This window comes from Orycteropus afer, unplaced genomic scaffold (genome assembly GCF_000298275.1).
Source record: "Orycteropus afer afer isolate SDZICR_OR568_19922 unplaced genomic scaffold, OryAfe1.0 scaffold00298, whole genome shotgun sequence".
NCBI classification, from domain to species: domain Eukaryota; kingdom Metazoa; phylum Chordata; class Mammalia; order Tubulidentata; family Orycteropodidae; genus Orycteropus; species Orycteropus afer.
In genome coordinates, this window is record NW_006921885.1 from 1,710,799 (window position 1) to 1,733,038 (window position 22,240).

Sequence of the window (22,240 nt, forward strand, 5' to 3'; positions counted from 1 at the left end):
TGCCCAACCTTCCTTCCGAGGAGTGGCTGGTGGGTTTGAACCGCTAGCCTTCTGGTTAGTAGTCAAGTGCCTTAGGCACTATGCTACCAGAATGTGTATTAGTAAGGAATGTCAGTTAACGACTCTTTATCCTTTTTTATGTGATTTGGGCCACCTAGTACAAGATATTTTATAATTCTCATTAATGAATATTAAGAACAAACCCAGTTTTGACTTAAAAACAGTTAAACAGAGTGGCTGGTAAAATCTGTCTTACTACTTCATAGTCACACATTATCTTGGAGAATAACAAGCGAGCACCATATAAACACTGTGTGTGTGTGTGTGTGTGTGTGCAAACTCAATTTTTTAAGGTGTAATAGCAGCCAACTAGACCACTTATCATTTAACTATTTTTTTTAATTTGGTAATATACAAAAATTTTAATCAGATCAGATAATCATTTCAGTACTGTCCAATTTTAAAATCCTCAATAGAAACTGTATGTAATCTGACAAACTGTATGCATATATAATGTGCAGATCTTTAGCTACTGCCCCGTCTGTCAGGAAGTGCTCAAAACACCTGTGCGGACCGCGGCCTGTCAGCACATTTTCTGTAGAAAATGTTTCCTGACTGCAATGAGAGAAAGGGGAATATATTGTCCTCTCTGTCGTGGAAATGTTACTAGAAGAGAGAGAGCATGTCCTAAATGGGCACTAGACCTTCAAAATATCATGAGGAAGTTTTCTGGTAGCTGCAGATGCTGTGCAAAACAGATTAAATTCTATCGCATGAGACATCATTACAAATCTTGTAAGACGTATCAGGATGAATATGGTGTTTCTTCTATCATTCCAAACTTTCAGATATCTGAAGATTCAGTAGGAGTGGAACATCCACATCTGGTAACACAGAAACTTACCAAGTACTTCCGGGCATCCCACCTTTAAGTGTCCACTGTGTCAAGAAACAAATTTTACCAGACAGCATTTACTGGATCACTGTAAGAGTATTCACCTATTTCAGATAGTTCCTGTGATGTGTCCTATTTGTGTGTCTCTTCCTTGGGGAGATCATAGCCAGATTACTAGAAATTTCGTTATTCATCTTAATCAAAGACATGTTTGATTATGGAGAATTTGTGAATCTTCAGCTAGATGAGGAAACCCAGTATCAAACTGCTGTTGAAGAATCTTTTCAAGTAAACATCTGAAGGCTGTAGACATCTCTGTATCTTTGTACTGAATGATATTAGAAAAGTAAATTATTATAGGGTCTCTATGAGTCGGAATCAACAACAATGGATTTGGTTTTTGCATGTGGCATACTATCATTCTCTAATTCTCACCAAGGTCCCATAGAAATGTGAGTTAGTCTATTATCACTTAAGATCTTGGAATTTTCAAGATAAAACCTTCATGTTTCATTGACCACATTAGGATGCTTCATTTAAAAAAGGACTATCAATTTCAATAGTTATTTTCAGTATACAGTGCTAAATGGGACTGAATGGGTTCTACTCATTTCTTTATTACTGAGGGTTTCGAGGAAGCAAATTGGTACTTGTTACTCCAATCTCTTAAATTTCATTTCCCCCTTAGTTTAAAAACTTTCAAGGGTTATCAAGTACTTCGGCAAGCTCTATCCTAATTAAACACACCTTTCCTAAATTATTCCCTTTACTTTTTTTCCTCCTACTTTCAGTAGTGAATTTAATTAGTTTAACTGTTTAGTTAATTCACTACCTTCTGAATATAATGGTTATTAACCCACAATTCTGCTCACTCCCTCTCTGCCATGCACAGTGTTCTCACTTTCTCTATTCACCTTGGTTCATTCTTTCTCCTTGAAGCCCTCCTTGACCACTGTCACCCGCCGTGAGGACTTTGTTCTTTACAGGCCAAATAGAGTAATTGCTTTGCACAATTCATTGGGAATGCAACATACGTGGCTTTTATAACTTTTTCCTAACATCCTTTAATTGTTCATGCATGTATCTCTTCTCTCTCTAAGATTATAAGTAACTTATGACAGAGACCATGTGTTACATTTATTTTTTATCTCCCACAGGTAACATTATGCATAATGAGACAATTCAATATTCAACGGAATTAATAATCCTAAAAGCTTGAGGCCACCACTAGCCTGTCGGTTTGTTGTACTGTGGTGTATTGTATGGTGCTGTAAGGCTGGAGGCTATGCCACCAGTATAACAAATACAAGCAGGGTCACCCATGGCATGGTGCACAGGCTTCAGTGGAGCTTCCAGACTAAGACAGACTCAGAAAAATGAAGGAGTTGTCACCATCTCAAATAACTGGCCAGTGAAAACTTTATGAATAACAGAGAAACACTGTGTGATATGTTCTTGAAAAGTTTGTGAATAGCCCTGAAACAATGTCTGATATAGTGCCAGATGAGCCCCTTGGGTCGGAAGGCACTCAAAATGCAACTGGGGAAGAGCTGCCTCCTCAGAGTACAGCCAACCTTAATGACATATGTGGAGTAAAACTTTCGGGACCTCCATTTGCTGTGGCATGCCTCAAAATGAGAAGAAACAGCTGCAAACATCCACAAATGAGTGGAACATGGAATTATGAAGTTTGAATCTAGGAAAATTAGAAGTTGTCAAAAATGAAATAGAATAAAGATCGATACTCTAGGCATCAGTGAGTTGAAATGGACTAGTTTGGGCCATTCTGAATCAGACAACCATATTATCTACTATGTAGGGAATGACAATTTGAAGAGGAATGGCCTGGCATTCACCGTCACAAAGCATGTTTCAAGATCTATCCTGAAGTACAATGCTATCAGTAATAGGATAGTATCAGAGCCGACTTGACGGCAATGAGTTTGGTTGACAAGGAAGACCAGTTACTACTACTGTTACTCAAATTTATGCACCAATCACCAAAGCCAAAGACCAGGAAATCAAAGATTTTTACCAATTTCTACAGTCTGAAACTGACCAAACATGCAATTAAGATGTGTTGATTGTCACTGGTGACTGGAATGCAAAAAGTAGATACAAAGAAGAATCACTGGTAGTTGTAAAATATGGCCTTAGTGATAGAAATAATGCTGGAGATCGCATGATAGAATTTTGTAAGACCAATGACTTATTCATTAAAAATACCTTTTTGCAACAACATAAATGATGGCTATACATGTGGACTTCACCAGATGGGAGTACACAAGAATCAGATCAACTACATCTGTGGAAAGAGGTGATGGAGAAGCTCAATATTTTCAGCCAAAAAAAAAGGCCAGGAACAGACCATCAACTGCAAATATGCAAGTTCAAGCTGAAGCTGAAGACAATAAAAACAAGTCTAGGAGAGCCAAAATCTGACCTTGATTATATCCCTCCTGAATTTAGACACCATCTAAAAAACAGAATTGATGCACTAAATACCAATGACCAAAAACCAGAGGAATTGTGGGATGACATCAAGAAATCATACATCAAGAAAGCAAAAGATCATTGAAAAGACAGGAAAGGAAGAAAAGACCAAAATGGGTGTCAGAAGAGACTCTGAAACTTGTCCTTGAACAGAGAGTAGTTAAAGAAAATGGAAGAATCAACAAGATAAAAGGGCTGAAAAGATTTCAAAGAGCAGCTCGAGAAGGTAAAGTCATTTATTATGATGAAATGTGCAAAGATCTGGAGTTAGAAAACAAAAAGGGAACACATGCTCAGTAATTCTTAAGCTAAAAGAAGAGGGAAAAAAAAATTCAAGCTTCACGTTGCAATACTGAAAGATTCTATGGACAAAATAACAACAAAATGGGAGCCCTGGTGGTACAGTGCCTAAGGCATCTGACTGCTAACCAGAAGGCCAGTGTTTCAAACCCACCAGCCAGGCCTCAGAAGGAAGTCTGGGCAATCTATTTCCATAATGATACCCCCTTGACTTGAATTAACTGTGTGCCATGTGGTTTGGTAACATCGGGACTGTGCCTTTTTACTTGTCAACCTTGGGCTTTTCAGCCTCAGCAGCAAGCAGCTGTCTGAGTGAAGAAAAGCCTCTAGCTTCAGTGGGCTGGGAGCAGGAGGCAGAGCTGAAGCCTAAGGTTGAGGGGCTTTCACCCAGCCCCTAGAGCCTGGCACTTGAAGTTGGACTTATATATAGCCTCCAAATTGTAAGAATAAACTCCTTTTGTTAACGCCATCCTATTTGTGGTACATATTCCTGTCAGAGCAGCACTAAGTAACCAGAACACAGCAATACATAAACAGTGAACTGCCAGAAATTCAAGCTTGATTTAGAAGAGGCCATAGAACAAGGGATTTCATTGCTGATATATGATGGATACTAGCTGAAAGCAAACAATACCAGAAAGGTGTTTACCTGTGTTTTATTGATTATGCAAAGGCACTCGATTGTGTGGATCATGACAAATTATGGATAACACTGAGAAGAATGGGAATTCCAGAACACTTAAGGTAGTCTCATTCAAACAAAACAATGGGATACCATATGGTTTAAATTCAGGAAGGATGTGTGTCAGGGTTGTATTCTTTTACCGTATTTATTCACTCTGTATGCTAAGCAAATAATCCAAGAAGCTGGACTATATGAAGAAGATGGTATCAAAATTGGAGGAAGAAACATTAACGACCTCTGATATGCAGCTGACACAACCTTGCTTGCTGAAAGTGAAGATGACTTGAAGCACTTACTGATGAGCATCAAAGATTACAGTCTTCAGTACGGAATACACCTCAACATCAAGAAAACAAAAATCCTCACAAGTGGATCAATAAGCAACATCATGAAAAATGGAGAAAAGACTGAACTATCTTAAGATGGAAGCTGAATTTCTTTGCACCCAATAATGATCCTTACAAAAGCTTTTACGTTATAAACAATCCTCCAGTCACCTGTATAGAGTACATATACATATACAGACAAAATAATAAAGCCACATTTTCAAGACAGTAAGATGTTGTTAGGTGCCTTTGAGTCGGACCCGACTCATAGCGACCCCTCCTTAGGTTTCTGAGGCAGGATCACTAACGGAAGTAGACTGCCCCACCATCCTTCTGAGGAGTGGCTGGTGGGTTCGAACCGCCAGCCTTCTGGTTAGCAGTCAAGTGCCTTAGGCACTACGCTACCAGAGCTCCCAAGATAGTATGATATAACTTAATAAATCTACATCTGAGGGGAGATGAGGAGATATTACCATACTATATAAATTTCACAAATCCATGGTGTAAGCAACACTGCCCAGTGCAGACTTATTAAGGTCCCATGAAAAGAATTAGATGGTTACGACCTGGTAGAGAACTATGTGGAAAAGAGAGTATGCTGGAAAAACCCAAATCAATGCTTATTTTGGATGTTTATAGGTGTCCCTTGATAGAACTGTTTCTTATTTAAAAAAAAAAAGATTACACACACACCCACACCCCTCATCCAATGATGATGAGAAAGCAAAATGATGCCGCTGCTGTGAAAAAGTCTTTCAGTTCCCAGCAAAGCTGAACACAGAACTAGCATAAGATCCAGCAATTCTACTCCTACGTATATACCCAAAGCACCTGAAAGCAGCAATGCACACAAATATACATATACTAATGTTCACTACTTCCGTAGTGATACTGCCTCAGAAACCCAAGGAGGGGTCGCTGTGAATCGGGTCCAACTCGATGGCACATAACAACAACAAACAACAATGCTCACTGCAGCACTATTCACAATAGTCAAAAGGTAGAAACAACCAAAATATCCACAAATGATGAATGGATAAGCAAAATCTGGTATATAAATCCAAGGGACTATTACTCGGTCATTAAGGGGAATGAATTCCTGATGCATGTCACAACGTGGATAAGCTTTGAGGACATTGTGCTCAGCAAAATAAGTCTATTAAGTAAGAGAAATTATGAGTAACAAAAGGATAACTACTCTATTATCACCTATATGAAATAAGCACATATACAGAAACCAAAAGTAATTAGGGGCTGGAAGGAAGGGGAAAGAGGTTTTAGCTTGGAGTGCACTGTAGTATGTTAATGTTGGTGGGATAGTTGGGAAAAGGAGAATGAAAATGTGATACAATTTGAAGAATGTATAATCAATGTTCACAAAAAAAAAACTGATGAAATATCATATGCTTATTGTGTGTATACTACAATTAAAAAAAAAAAAAAACCTCACTGTCATCGAGTCAATTTGACTCATAGTGACCCTTCTGGGATTTCCAAGGTGGTTATCTCTATGGAACAGTCTTCCTTCTGAAGAGTGGCTGGTGGGTTTGAACTGCCAGCCTTCTGGTTAGCAGTTAAATGCCTTAGGCACTGTACCATCAGAGCTCCCAATTTTAAAAAGATATTAAAAAATTGACAGATTTTGTAATTTTGGGGTTGAAGACATGCAATGCAATGGGTTTATCTTCTGTATGATCTTTCAGGCACTGGGCTTGTAATTCTCCCATACAAGATTGGTTGGGCCACACTCTGCCCTGTGACTCGTCTACTTTACATACCATGCAGTGATTAGTCAGTGTACTATGTAAATAGTGGTGCATAAAGCCATCCAATAGTATTAAGTGACTTGCAGGTATCAGTCGATTTGTGCTTCTGCTGGGAGGGCCATGTCTTAAAATTGGTAAGAAGTTTGTTTATGCAAGTGGCCAACCCCAGAGTGGAGGGGGGATCCCCACTACTATCAAGAAAAGTCTAAAGTTCAGTGCATCCTTTGGACTTTGGTCTTTGTGCTGAGAACCTCCTAGGTCCAGAAGTGAGAAGGGCAACACTGAAGGATGGTGAGAAGCAGCCGCCCAATGGCAGCAAGCACAGCAGAGCTAAGCAGCAGAGACACCGAAGTAGCAGTATGAGTGGCAAGAACCACAAGACAGGTAGACAGCAGTGGTGGGTGAGCTGGCCCACAGAGCAGAGTTAGGCACCTCCAAGCAGGTCACCCACAGAGCTAGACACCCTATAGTGGGAAAGCAGTTGCAGTCCAGGCCCATGTAGATGGCTACCCGAACAGAGCAGGCAGCAATGTTGGGGACAAGCTCTTCTGCCTTTGGCAGCAGGAGATTCCCTGGCTACAACCTTAAGGCCTAGAAAGGCCAGGCAGTAGAGGCTCAGGGGATTCTCTACAGGAGTCTTCTTATCAGAGAGGCAAGGCCCAGTGAATACCAGCAGCAGAGTAAAAGTCTCAGGAGTCATAGATGGCTCCTGGCCAGCATAGTGATAGCTGAAGGCAGAGAAGTCTGCATAGCCAAGAAGGGTGCATGCACATCCCAGAAGAGCAGCTGCTTATGAGCATGGCCAAGATCAGCTGAGAGAGCTATTCTGGTTGGAAGATGTCCTGATTGGCAAACTGCATCCTGCCTCTTGTGCTGTATCCTATTACTTCCAAAATGATCCTGATCCTCAATTGTATCCTATTATTTCCCTAATAAACCACATAACTTGGAGTATGATCTGTGAGATCTGTGTGGCCATTCCAACGAACTATATACACTGCCACTGAGTCAATTCTAACTCATAGCAACCCTATAGCAATGAACTCTGGTGGTGTAGTGCCTAAGGCATTTGACTGCTAATCAGAAGGCTAGCAGTTCAAACCGGCCAGCCACTCCTCAGAAAGAAGACTGATCCAAAGAGATACTGCTTCGGAAACCCAAGGAGGAGTCGGATCCAACTCGACAGCAGCAAGTACAAAACCCACAAAGAAGTAGAGAGTGTCGAGTGGGAAATGGCTGGTGTCAGAAGTTGGGGAGTGGAGGTATGTCTGAACTCCACCTCACAGGACCCAGCTTTGGGTTGATTCTGACTGTTAATTCTCAGCAATCTAGGCAACCTCTTATGCTAGATTACAGGATACAACCTTACAATGAAAATGTACATTTCATAGTTGTAAGCAAAGGTAAAAAATAGATATTCATAAGATAATCAGGATAAATTTAAAATGTCAAGTGTGCTAACATTACTAAGTTATATGAAAAGATACTCATGGCTTTGGGTTAAATTCCCAGGAAAGCACTTTAAATAACACAGCTCACAATGAAATGAGATACTGTGCTCTGGAAAAATGCTACATGATCAAAGGTGACATTTACTGATAATGATGAAAAACACTAATGTCAAAGATTTATAAGAAGCATTTTTAATAAAACTGTTTCATGAAATGAGAGGAAAAAATTGAACTTAAATTAAATCTTGTTTTAAAATATATGCGTAATTAAACCAACTAATTGATAAATAGACATGTGCCTATTTTGTTACAGCTCTAGAAGTATATGTTTTCAAACGGCACTGAAAACCTTATATAGAGTTTTCTTATATGAAGAGGATCAACACGGCATGGGATATCCTAGGTAAGATGGACTAGCACAAGAGATCCAACAATGGACTCACACATGGTGACTGTGAGGATGATGCAGGACCAGGCAACATTTTGTTCTGTTAAACACAAGATCACCTTGATTCGAGTCCACTCAATGGCAGCTAATAACAACAGAATTTTTTAATAAGAAAAATGAGAGATCACCTTACATTTAGACCTGCCTTATAAAGACTCACTGCCAAATTCCAAATAAACACGCTAACACACACAATGAACTCTCTCTGAGCTCCAGAATCCTAAGTATACCTGTACCTGTCTCATCCACTCTTGGCAGTCTCAGAAGCAACTTAAGATCTCTAACACCCAGCTTCTGAGTGCCTCCAAAAATAATCAGTTAACCAGAACAAAACAAACCAGAATCAAAATCAGGCTCTCTCCTAGTTTTCCCTATCTGAGTGAAGAAAGAGTATCTCCATGTAACCAGATACAAGACAGAAGAAGCCTGGGATTCAATCTTGGCCTTTCTTCTTATTCACTCCTCAGGCATGCAATTCATCACCAAATCCTGTCACAGTTATCTCTGAAAATTTTCTTTGTTTCTACTTCTCCATATTCTTACTATTAACACTGGGGTATGAGTAAAATTTGTCTACTGCATAACTTTGCAAATGGGGAAGTTTCCACACTTGGTTTCGTCCAATCCATTCTCTAAGAATAGACCAGATGCTATTTGATCAAGTCTTTCTCTTGCTTTAAAAAGGAAAGGTTACACCTTTCAATACCTTTCCAATACACTTAAAAACCCAAGTGCCCAATGATAGTTTAGGAGCTCTGAAGGCATAATGCCTAAGGCATTTGACTGCTAACCAAAAGGCTGGCGGTTCAAACCCACCAGCCACTTCAGAAGGTCAGGTAATCTACTTCTGTAGTGATACCGCCTCGGAAACCCAAGGAGGGGTCACTATGAGTCATACCCAACTCGACAGCAGTGCGTGTGTAATCACAGTTTACTCCACTTTCTTTGAGTAGCCTCCTGCCGCCTCCCAGAACTCATCTAATGCCTTTTCACCACATTCACTACTCTCCAGCTACATCAACCTTCCAGGCTCAGGGCTTTCATCCCAGGGACTTTTCATCTGCCTGGAATCTTATACCATAAATTCATCTGGTTAATTGTATCTCTAATAACAATAAAACTACAGGTATATCTAGTCTTGATTCTAGAAGACAATGTACAATGAGGCTTTCAACACTCATAAGCACATAATTGAGGAGGATAAGGGATTTTTGAATGGGAGTTCTGGTAGCGTAGTGCCTAAGGCACTTGACTGCTAACCAGAAGGCTGGCAGTTCAAACCCACCAGCCACTCCTCGGAAGAAAGATGGGGCAATCTACTTCCATAATGATACTGCCTCGGAAACCCAAGAAGAGGTCGCTACGAGTCAGGTCCGACTTGACGACACATAACAACAACAACAACAAAAGGATTCTGAAAGTTAAACCATGAGAAACCTGCACTGAAACATAAAAATTTTGCTCCTTTGAACCTCAAAGATAATGTAAATATATGTATGAAAGCTAGAAAAAGAAATTTCATAGATGGTATCTAGCATAAAGTAAAACTTTCCAAAGTTGAAGATCCAAACTAAGAACAGACTGACACTTACGTACTGGAAACCCAAAATATATGGGAAGAAATAGAAACAAAAGAATAAAGAAGAGTTAGGGTGTAGACTTCTAGAAAGACAGCAGCATAGGCAGATAAGCTACAAAGACCCTATACAACAAAAAAACGAGAAACTAATCGAAACAGATACAGAGTATAATCCTGGAATCCTGTACTTCAAAGGGAAGGATAAAGTGGATTAAATATGAACTACTAGAAGAAACAGGAGCTCTGGTAGTGTAGTGCCTAAGACACTTGACTGCTAACCAAAAGGCTGGTGGTCCAAAACCCACCAGCAACTCCTCCTAAGGAAGGTTGGGCAATCCTACTTCTGTAGTGATACTGCCTCAGAAACTCAAGGAGGGGTCGCTATGAGTTGGGTCCGACTCGACGGCACATAACAACAACAACACTAGAAGAAACTGAATGAAAACAGTAAATAAGAACAGGAGCAGACATTCTGAGTATTTGTAAATGGTATTCCGACTCAGGCAGCAACCTGATAACCGGCTCCACTTCCAGATGACTTCAAGGGTAGCCATCGTGACTAAAAAGGTCCAATATTCCCCTTGTTGTCATTGTACCCCACATTCCTCCTGATGAACAGAGATGTGGCCATCCCCTGCCCACCTCCTGGACCAGCAGGAATTCCATCTTGGACTGGAACCTTGCCACCAGCTACAGGTGGCAACTGGGCTGACAGGAACTGCTCCCAGCCACCTTTTTGGCCAGTAGGAACTTTTTCTGAGACCAGGTACACCCAACAGACTACTGGGATGACAAGAAGTTTTTCTGGGAACAGGGCCCCACACCCAGTTACCTTGTGAGGCACTAGGAATTTTGCCCTGCCAAAGGTTGCTTTTCGAGCTGGCAAGAAGTCCCTCTGGGACCAGGTGCCTTGCTGAAAATCACCTTTTAGATAGGAAGGAATTTTTTTCTGGGTCCAGGCACCTGACCCCCAGATACCTGCTGAGCCAGCAGGGATTCATCTGGGACCAGGCATCCTACCCCCACTTGCAATCTGTGTAGACAGAAACTATATCCATGATCAGCCACCCTGATTCCAGCTGCCTTTTGGGCTGGCAGGAACTTTTCCTAGGACTAGGTGCCTTACAAAAAAAGCCCTCTTTGGAGATATTAAGAACTGTTTTAGATAGCAGGGACCCTGTACCCAGTTGCCTTCTGGGACAGCAGGAACCTTTTCTGAGACCAGACACTCTGTCCCCAGCTGCTTTTTAGCTGGCAGGAATTCTTTCTGCAACCAGGTGGCTTTCTCCCAATGGCCATTTGGGGCAGCATGAACTTTGTCCAGGTCAGGTACTCTACCCCCAGGAATCTTTTGGGTCAAGGACAGATCTGGGATCGAGTGACTTACCCCAGTTGCCTCCTGAATGGACAGTAACCTACTCCATGCCGCATGCTTGGCCAGCAGTAACACTGCCAAAGTGCCTTGCTCTCCCCAGAAGGCTTTTTCTTCTTTTTTTAAAATTATTCTTTTTGTCCTCCTTTCCTACTTTTTTCTTATTATTTCCTTCTTTTCACCAGTTCCTGCTTTGCCTTTTCCTGGTTGCTTTTTTTCTTTTTATCTTTTCTTCTTTTACTCTTTTCGTTCTTCCCATACCTGTTTTCTGTCTTACGTTTCTCTTATTTGTCTTTACTATTCTTTTTCTCTTTCTTTCTTCTCCTACCTCCACATATAATGTTTTTATTGCTTTTACTCCCTCTCTTCCTTTGGTCTTTTTTCCTTTTCTTTACATTCATTTATTTTTGTAGTTGCAGCTGTTAATGCTCTATTTATTTTTTCTTGGTGTTTGTGTGTGTGTGTGTGTTCCATCTGGTGAAAGACAGCAATCGTGCCCTCAAGACCCAACAACATTTACACCTCCAACAACATCTGCTACAACAACTGGGAGAGAGCTACCACCTGCATTTACACCAACTGATCAAGGATAGACAGTGGCTAATAAAAGCCTAAACCATCCTCAACTGGTCTACATGAACAGCAAACAAGAGATCTGTGCACACATTCTAATCCTTTATCACATCCAACAGAACAGAAGTGGTGGATGCCTAAATGATGCCGAACTAGTGAAGCAGGTAGCAAACCCAGTCTGTGTGTGTGTACATGCACACACACAACAAAGTCTGAGCAAATCACGCCAATATATAGACATCAATTAAATATAAATACAATTACAACACAACGTCTCAGAGACAACTGAGAATTCCAGTTCACACAAAGAAGCAAGATAAAGTGGTACAAACAAACGACCAAAGTAGAGAGCCAGAAAACCTCTCTGAGAAAGATGTACCACTGGAATTACTTGAAAATGAATTCAAAGAATTTTATTCAGATATCTTCATTGAACATAGAATACAAGGAAAACATGGGGAAAAAAATCAAGGAAAACACAGAAAAAAAACTCTAGAAAACTTTGTTGTTGTTGTTGTTACATGCCGTCGAGTCAGACCCAACTCATAGCGACCCCTCCTTGGGTTTCTGAGCAGTATCACTACAGAAGTAGATTGCCCCATCTTCCTTCCGAGGAGTGGCTGGTGGATTTGAACCGCCAGCCGTCTGGTTAGCAGTCAAGTGCCTTAGGCACTATGCTACCAGACCTCCTCCAGAAAATTTTAGCGAAGTATTATAAAAACAAATGTTATTGTTGTTATGTGCTGTCGAGTTGGACCCGCCCCTGGGTTTCCAAGGAGGTATCACTAAGAAAGTAGATTGCCCAACCTTCCTTCCAAGGAGTTTGAATCACCACCTTCTGGTTAGCAGTCAAGTGCCTTAGGCACTATGCTACCAGAGCTCTCGTAAGAACAAATACCCAAACTAAATGAAAAATTAAAAACCATACAAAAACAGCAAATAGAAATCTAGAGGATTAATATTGTTGTTGTTGTTATGTGCCGTCAAGTCAGACCCAACTCACAGCAACCCCTCCTTGGGTTTCTGAGGCAGTATCACTACGGAAGTAGATTGCCCCCATCTTCCTTCCAAGGAGTGACTAATGGGTTTGAACTGCCAGCCTTCTGGTTAGCAGTCAAGTGCCTTAGGCACTACGCTACCAGAGCTCCCAGAAGATTAATATTAAGATTTCAAAAACAGACAAAGCATTAAACGGCAAAGTAGTAGAACTGAAACAATGGAAAACAGAATTAATGAGACCAAAGACAAATCCGTAATTACTACTTTATTAAGAGAACAATCAGATTTAAAAAAAATGAAGAAGAAAGTCTAAGATTTAAGTGGGACACCAAGAAGAATTACTTGCATGTGATCAGAATTTTAAAACATGAAAAAATAAAATAAAACCACAGACAAAGAATGTCAAAGCTCTGTTGGAAGGAAACTTTCCTAAAACTAAAAAAGATTCATGGAAACAATTAGTCCTAGCAACTGGTACACCATGTGAACCGCAGCCTATATGACTGTGAGACCAGAAGAACTAGATGGTATCCAGCTACCACAGTCAACCCCTCAGAGGGGTATCTATGTAGGAGATCCGGGATAGAGAAGGAGAACAATGTGGAACAAAACTCAAAATAATTTGGGGAGAAAACAAAAAAAAGGACCAGGTTTGCTGGTCTGATAGAGCCTGGTGGAACCACTGAGACTATGTCCCCTACCTGCCCTTCAGGTCTGGAATTGAACCCACTCAATCCTGTGGCTTCCAAGCAAACAATAGACAGGCATATGAATTGAACATTTACCTGAGGTAGATACACTCCTTGGAAGGAACAATCATGGGACAAAGAAGGGCTGTTTATGTATAGGGAGACAGCTCAGGAGACAGGAGTGCATGGAGGGATGGACACAGAGGACAGGTAACTATTGGGAGGAAGTGGGGGGGGAGTTGTTGCACTGGGTTAAATTGTAGTCAATGTCATGAGACAAAGTGTATGTGAACTACTGTATGGAAAGTGAATTTGCTCGGTAAACCTTCACCCAAATCACACACACACACACACACAAAAAGTGTGTGAGCTAGGGCACAAAGAGATACATACACACCCATGTCCACTGCAGCATGATGCACAACAGCAAAGCAATGAAAACAACCTAAGTGCCTATCAATGGCTGAATGGATAACCAAGCTGAAGTACATACATGCAATGGAATCTATGTAACACTAAATAATAATGAAGAATCTCCAAAACACTTCATAACATGGATGAACACAGGACATTATGCTGAATGAATTAATCACAGAAGAACAAATATTGTGTGAGTCCACTAGTATAAAAAGTCAAGGAATTGTTTACACATGACAAGAAACATCATTTTTGCTTACCATAAGCACACAGCATACCCTCTTCTATAATAAAATGAGTACTTGAAGTTAAATTGATTTATTTAAAAGAAATTCATGTTTTCTGCTGATTGTGATTTAGGCAAAGGGCAAAACTTTAAGTCAGGTAGAGAAAGAGAGAGCACCGTTTTAAAACTCTTCTGGTAGGGGGCTTTAATTTTTCTTTTTACTCTCTAGGCATGTCTCAAAACAACTCCTCAGTTCCTTTTTTCCCTCAAATATCTTTAGATGGCAGTTCAAACCCACCAGCCACTCCTTGGAAGGAAGGTTGGGCAATCTAATTCCATAGTGATACCACCTCGGAAACCCAAAGAGGAGTCACTGAGTCGGGTCCAACTCGACGGCAAACATCATCATCTTCTTCACGTAGTAGGTTTCTAAGTGTGATCCTCTGACCAGCAACATCAGCAATAAACATCTTAGAATTGCAAATTCTCTGGCCCAACCCAACATCTAATGAATCAAGCACCCTGGGGGAGAGAGGGCAGCAATCTGTGGCTTCCAGATGATTCTGAGTTTAATAACCAAGTCTTAAGGTAAAGTGGAGCTCTGGAGGTGTAGTGCCTAAGGCATTTAACTGCTAACCTGAAGGCTGGTTGTTCAAACCCACCAGCCACTCCTCGGAAGGTTGGGCAATCTATTTCCATAGAGATACCTCCTTGGAAACCTAACGAAGGGTCGCTAGGAGTCGGATCCTACTTGATGGCAGTGAGTTTATTTTTGTTGCTGTTTTTTGTTTTTTAGAGTAAGGTATAGTATTAGTAGACAACTTAACATCTTCTTATGAGCTTTTGTTTCATAATACAAACTAAATTATTATCACTTGGTTAAAACACTCCCAGATTGTTTCAAGCTAATTTTATATGGATAGTAGTAACTTTTAATAATATAAATTTAGGGGAATGAGGAGGACAGTCACAAAGATGAAAGATACGATGTTTAAGAAGAAATCTTTAATATATATTTGTGGTTTCAGGTCAGCATTAACAGAGCAAAAGCATAGAAACTTATTATGTGCCTAATACGCTGATGAATACCATGCAAGTAAAAATTTATGCCAATACAGAAAACAACAGATCACTTCCATGGCTTCAATTCCCATTGTTCTGGTTACCTAGTGCCGCTCTGACAAGCATATACCACAAATGGGATGGCTTGAACAAATAAGAGTTTATTCCCTTGCAGTTCGGGAGGCTAGAAGTCCAAGTCTAAAGTGCCAGTCTCTAGGGGCTGTATGAAAGCCCCCTGACCTTGGGTTTCAGCTCTGCTTCTTGCTCCTGGCCCAATGAAGCTAGAGGCATCTCTTCACTCAGGCAGCTACTGGCTGCTGAGGATAACAAGCCCAAGGTCAACAAATCAAATGGCAAAGCCCCAATGTTACTAAACCACACAGCAGGTCATTAATTCAAGTCTGCTTAAAGTCCCAGGGTCAGCAGAGCATGGCAGGCTGCCAAACAATGACATGGCTACATGCAGGGTTCAAGTGTGCCATAAACTAGAGACCATCCCCAAAGCTGTTTCTAATATACAGGAAGCAGACCACAACCTTAAAGCAGCTACTCAGGTGGTAGGTCCCACCATGGAGTTGACTGCCACTCTCATCATGGGGAATAACTACCACCAACTGCCCAGCCACTCAACCAGGTTCAGCCAAGTTGATACGCAAACTTAACCACCACAATTCTACCCCTTGTCATCATGGCACCTGTACAGCTCTCCTCCACCAGGTGATTCCAGTCCCCTAGTACCTGAGTGGCAACCTCACCCCCTTGCCCTGGTGGGCCCCATTCCTCTCCCTCTTGGGCACGGCAGCCCTGCCCCCTCACTCTTGGACAGCAGCTTGACTCCATCCCACTAGCCCACATGAACGAGCAGCCCCACACTCCAGAACCAAGTTGGTGAAGTCTGGCTCTTTGAAACCTAGGGGGCTGTGGTGGTTCCACCCCCAAAGGCCATGGTCCTACCCTTGAGGCTGAGGCAGCTCTGCTTCCCATTTCCTTGGTCTCTTCGCTTCTGTCGATTAATGCCGAAGGCAACCCACTCCGCCAGAAACCTTCCTGCCCAAAAAGCACTCAGCTCTCTTGCTCTGTGGGCGGGCCAACCTGCTACTCCATCTCATGTTGGTCTCTTCTACAAATTAATGCCTGAAGGCAACCCACTCCGCCAGGAAGCCGCCTGCATCCAGCTTTCTCCTCCATGGGCTGGTAAGGCTGTTGCTGTCTCATGCTGCTTCTCTCAACTCTGTTCCTGCCGTATGTCATGCCACATGCCGGGGTCTCTCTGCCAGGTTCTTGGGTCAAGGATGCACTCCACTTCTGTTTCCACATTTTAGGTATCCATCAGAGCAGCACCCCACTCTCTCAGTACCATAGTCTATTCTGGTTACCTAGTGCTACTCTGACAAAAATATACCACAAATGGGATGGCCTGAACAAACAGGAGTTTATTCCCTTGCAGTTCGGGAGGCTAGAAGTCCAAGTTCAAAGTGCCAGGCTCTTGGGGCTGTATGAAAGCCCCTCGACCTTGGGCTTCAGCTCTGCTTTTTGTTCCCAGCCCAATGAAGCTAGAGGCATCGCTTCACTCAGGCAGCTACTGGCTGCTGAGGCTAACAAGCCCAAGGTCAACAAATCAAATGGCACAGTCCGATGTTACCAAACCACACAGCAGGCCATTAATTCAAGTCCACTGAAAGTCCCAAGATCAGCAAAGCACAGCAGGCTGCTAAACAATGACATGACTATATGCAGGGTTCAAGTGTGCCATAAACTAGAGACCATTCCCAAAGCTGTTTCTTATATTCTGGAAGTAGAACACATCCCTAAAGCAGCTATTCAGCTGCTTGTGGTAGGTCCCACCATGGAGCTGATTGCCAATCTCATCACGGGGAATAACTACCACCAGCTGCACAGCCACTCAACACGGCTCAGCCAAGTTGACACACAAACTTAACCACCACACCCATCTATATTTAAGATTCTTAATTGAGGTTACTAACATCTCCTGAGGGTTCTTTGATCTTCTAAAAGTTCTTCCCCACTTACTATCTCCCAAGTTGTTATTATTACTGTAAAGAGTACATCATATACTTCTAGTACACTGGGCAGAAGGAAGGTTAAGAATTACTAACCTTTACCAAGATAGACCTATCTCCTGAACTTCTGCTTGGTAGATATTTCAACTTAGAGATGCTAATGAATTTCAAATTCAATATATCTAAACCTGAACTCATTACTTTGTCCCCACTCCTACCTAACTCCTCATTCTCCTTTGTTCGATAAATGTAACACAAAGCTGCTTAAGCCAAAAACTTAACATTGTTTAGTTTCTCTCACTTGTCACCCCTCATCCAATAGTCATTGGATGAGGCAACTCATATTACTTCCAAAGTAGCTATAGAATCCATCCACCTCTGTGCCTTGGCCCAGGCCTCTCCAACACTTTTTCCCTGGTTTAATCATTTAGATTCCTACCTAATTAATCCTGTCTTAGTCTTGTTGCTCCCTTTAAAATAAGAATGAACTTTCTAAAGGGTGAAATGATCATGTCACCCCATTGCTTCAATTCCTTCAATGGCTCCTTGATACCATTAAGATAAAGCATAAAATTACGGTATCTTTCATCTGCTCTCTCTCTCCAGTTGGAAATCTCACAAAACCACGTACAACTCCAGCAGCAGTGAACTTTTAGTGCCTAAAAAGCAGCTCTCTCTGTGATACTTCTAATATATCATCACCTCTACTTCACCTCTACCTATTACTCAGCTTTCCTTTATGATCCAGTTTTGGTATCACTTTTTTTCATAAAGCAATCTCTGGCTTCCACATATATTATACCTAATACCACTCCTCAATAGAGTGCTTACCATACTGTACACCAATCATGTGTCTCCTCTCAATTTCAAGTTGTACCGAGGAATGGCACAATGTCTGTTTTTACAATTATAATCTCAGCACCTAAGCAGCAATATAACATGAAAGTAAAGTATAGCATCTGAAGCTAGACAGACTTGAAAGTGTCACAAATCTGAAAGTTTTTGACAATTACTTAAATTCTCTCCACCTAGATTTTCTTACCTATAGAAGACAGACATACTCCCTTACAAACTGTTTAAGGATCAAATGTGATAACTTAGTTCCTTCCATAAAGAAACGTTAGCTACTATTATTACTTAATACAGTGCCTGCCAAAAAAAAAAAAAAAAATCTGTTGAATGATTACACTATTCACAAATTATTAAAAATGTTAAGTTTTAATAATGATCATATAAGTCACTATATTTACAATTAATGTAATTCTATAAGGAGCCTCCAATTTTATTTATACCCATAGCATTTAAGTTTTCTCATAGCCAGTATTTAGTTTAATTGAATTATAAAGCAGAATGTTCAAAGATAATGACCTGTGCCTCATTTTCGGGAACAATTTCTTTCTGAAGTCGCATTTGCTCCAAACCAGGGCTTTCCAGAGAATTTGGAGAAGCGTTACAAATTGAAGCAGTTACATTATACCTTGCTGACTGATAAAAGCTGTAGTATTCAAGTCTATTTTCCCCTGAGTTTTCTGGTGCCTTCAGTTTTTGTTTAAACTGAACAATCTTGTAGATCAGAAAAATGATCAAAACACAAGCTAAAATGAAAAAAGCTAACAAAATGTCAAAAGCCTCATTCAACTTTTCAACTTCTTGCATACAAATTAGAGATGTTTTTTCTGGCACTGATGTAGCATCACTTGGTAGAACACTGTGTTTTTCCAAATTCAACTTAACAGAAGAAGTAAGCTGTGTTTGCACAGGTAACACTGCAGTAGTTTCTAATGCATTACGAAAAGTATTCTCTTGAAAAAATCTACTGGCTGGTGACTTATGAATTTGTTCCCAAAAAGTAACACTCTCAGTCTCGGTATTTTCAAAACGTTTCCCATTTGTCGTTACTTTATGCCAGGCCATCATTAATGCAGTGGTCTTGTGATGAATACGAAGAGATTTTACAGTCCAAGTTCTTGATACATTTGTTGAATATGTAGCACAATTTGTAAAGTCAGTCCACTTAATATAATGCAATGCTCTGCCACGCATGGATGGGGGACTCTGACAATAGATGTTTAGAGTAATTGCTGAAGACACTAGCCAGTCACGAAGGCCCAAGAGTTTGCAGTTACATTCCCAAGGATTAGAATTTGCCTGAAGATGAGTCAATGAAGACAATGGCTTAAGGACTTTTGGGTCTAAGTCTGTAAGATTATTAAATGACAAGTTAAGAATCTTCAAAGACGCTCCCATGTTTGCAAATGTATCATTATCAATGTTGATTATTCTATTTCTATCTAGCTGAAGGTATATTAAATTCTTTAACAAACTAAATGTGTCAGAATTTAAATTTTCTAAATCATTATAACTTAAGATTAAATGTTTAAGATGACTAATTCCACTAAACCCATCCTTAGTTACATTTTTAATTTTTGCATTTTTCAGGAGGAGATACTCCAAGCTGACAAGTCCTTTAAATGCAAAGGGCTGTATTGCTTCAATATGGTTATGAGACAAAGAAAGTCTTTTAAGACTCCTAAGTACTCTAAAAGCATTTGATGGTACTTTTGTTAAGTTATTTCCTTCTAGATACAAACAATCAAGGTTTCCAAGATGGTGAAAGCCTGAGTCTGATATCCTCAAAATTTTATTGTTTGATAAGTCAAGTATTCGAAGAGCAATCATACCAACAAAGGTACCACTCCCAAGGATGGTGAGACGATTCCTTTGTAGATTTAAGTACTGAACTGAAACTAGATCATTGAATACTCCTCTTGGAATAAAAGATACTTGATTAGACTGTAAATATAAATTACGAAGATTTGAAAGGCCTTCAAACATGCCAGGTTCCAAGTGTTTTATAAAGTTATTATTTAGATATAGGAAATACAGATGCTTCAATTCAACAAAGGCTTTTGGATATACATACACAATGCTAGAATTATCCAAATACAATGCTACTAGAGAATAAAGTCCTGTAAATTCACTTTCACTTATATGTGATATATTATTTCCAGTGAGATACAGAAAAACTGTACTTTCAGGAAAATTCTTGGGAATACTTGAAAGGCCTAAGTTACGGCAGTGAATTTGTCTCCCAGTGCAGAGCTGGCATACAGATGAACATCCAAGTATCTCTTTATGGAATAATAATACAAGATAACAGGTAACAAGTAGAAACAGTCGGAGGCAATGCAGAGAAAACTGTAATCCACACATAGCCCTGATCTTGGTTTTTCTGTTCATATCAGAATTGGCTACAAAAAGAGAAGGTAAAACTGTAAATCATCAAAAAGTTCTTAGGTTAAAAGTTTATAATAATAGAGATTCTGTATTCTAATTTTTTAATTACCAATAATACTAAACATCATAGATCATATTATACTGATAGCAGAAAATAATAAGGGTTGGAATATGTTTTCAAATTAATAGTATCTCCAGGTTGTTAACCCCACTGTTTGACAAAGTGATTATTCAAATTTAATGAACTGCAAAATAAAATGTAAGTTAGCCTTAAGTATGAAAAGTATGACACAATGACAAACGATAATGCAAGCATGAATATCTTTGGATATAATATGTCCTTACCAACACAGATCAAACCCAAATATCAATTAAACAACGTTACAATTCGTGAAAATACAAATTCATTACAGAATAATTAAACTCTCTTTAAATTATCATTTTTAACAAAACCAAATTATTTTTCAATTCATCTTAAAGTTCATATTTAAGTAAACAATCTTACCAACAACAGGAAATTCATCATATTATCACTTTGCTGATTTAAGTAGAGAATTTCTTTTTAAATCAGCTGAACGACATTCCTAAACTCCCCTTCTTTCTGTGGTATTGTTGACCTCCACCCCTCCACATTTTTTTTTAGTCTCAGTTTGCTCAGGAAACACCACTCTTCCCATTGGTTCCTCTACAGTCAGTGTATGAAACAAGGTTGCCATGGATACAGGAAACTGAGAGACAGGAAGTAATTTTATCTGTGTTTCAAAAGCATTGTTGAAAGGAAATCTCAGGAATCTTTTTTTCCCCTCAGAACACAGTTAATTTCAGCTTTCCTAATAAATATATTTAAATATCTTTTATAATTTAAAAAATAAGAATGATTTTTTTTAAAGAAGGAAATGACATTTTTAAATATTCAGAATGAAAAAACTCTGTATGTATCAACAACAGATAGATATTGGGTATAAAGAACTAGCGAGAATGAGATGTATACAGAGTAGCAATGACGTCATTTTGAAGATTAAGGTGCATTTGACCCAAGCCCTGGTATTTTCAATCACTTAATATGCACGTGAAAGCTGGACAACGAATAAGGAAGACCCAGGGCAAAGTGATGACTTTGAATTATGGTGCTGGTGAAGAACAGTGACTTTACCATAGACTGCCAGAAGAATAAATGTCTCTTGAAAGAAGTCAGCTAGATTGCTCCCTAGAAGTAAATGGGGTGAGACTTCGTCACGTGTACTTTAGATATGTTATAAGGAGGGAACAGTCTAGAGAATGACATGATGCTGGTTAAAGTAGAAGGTCACTGAGAAAGAAGATGACCCTCAATGAGACAGAATAACACAGTGGCTGCAACAATGGACTCAAACATGGCAAAGATTCTGAGGATGGCACAGGACCAGGCAGTGTTTCATTCTGTTACACATAGGGTCGCTATGAGTCAGAACGAACTCGACGGCTGCTAACAATCAAGTAATATAATTGTTGTGGATTTTTTAAAATGCATAAAATATATACAGTTTTGAATACATACTTACTCTCACTATCATCAAGTCGAACCTGACTCATAGTGAGAGACCCCCCTTTGGGTTTTCAAGGCAGTATCACTACGGGACCGGGTCTCCGGGAGCAAGGTAAGCACAGGCATAGCACAGAGTACCAGGCCGGAAGAGCAGGAGAAAGGGGTAAAACCCAGGA

At 40.1% G+C, this 22,240-nt stretch overlaps 2 protein-coding genes across 2 annotated transcripts in view; both read right to left on the reverse strand.

Moving 5' to 3' along the window:
* The window catches only part of IPO11 (importin 11), a 333,438-nt gene that overhangs the window by 78,902 nt on the left and 232,296 nt on the right, over positions 1-22,240 (reverse strand). The gene's annotated exons all lie outside the window — the stretch shown is intronic.
* LRRC70 (leucine rich repeat containing 70) lies at positions 18,641-20,542 on the reverse strand. The gene has a single exon (XM_007951553.2). The coding sequence runs from the start codon at positions 20,540-20,542 to the stop codon at positions 18,641-18,643; it is 1,902 nt and encodes a 633-aa protein (XP_007949744.1).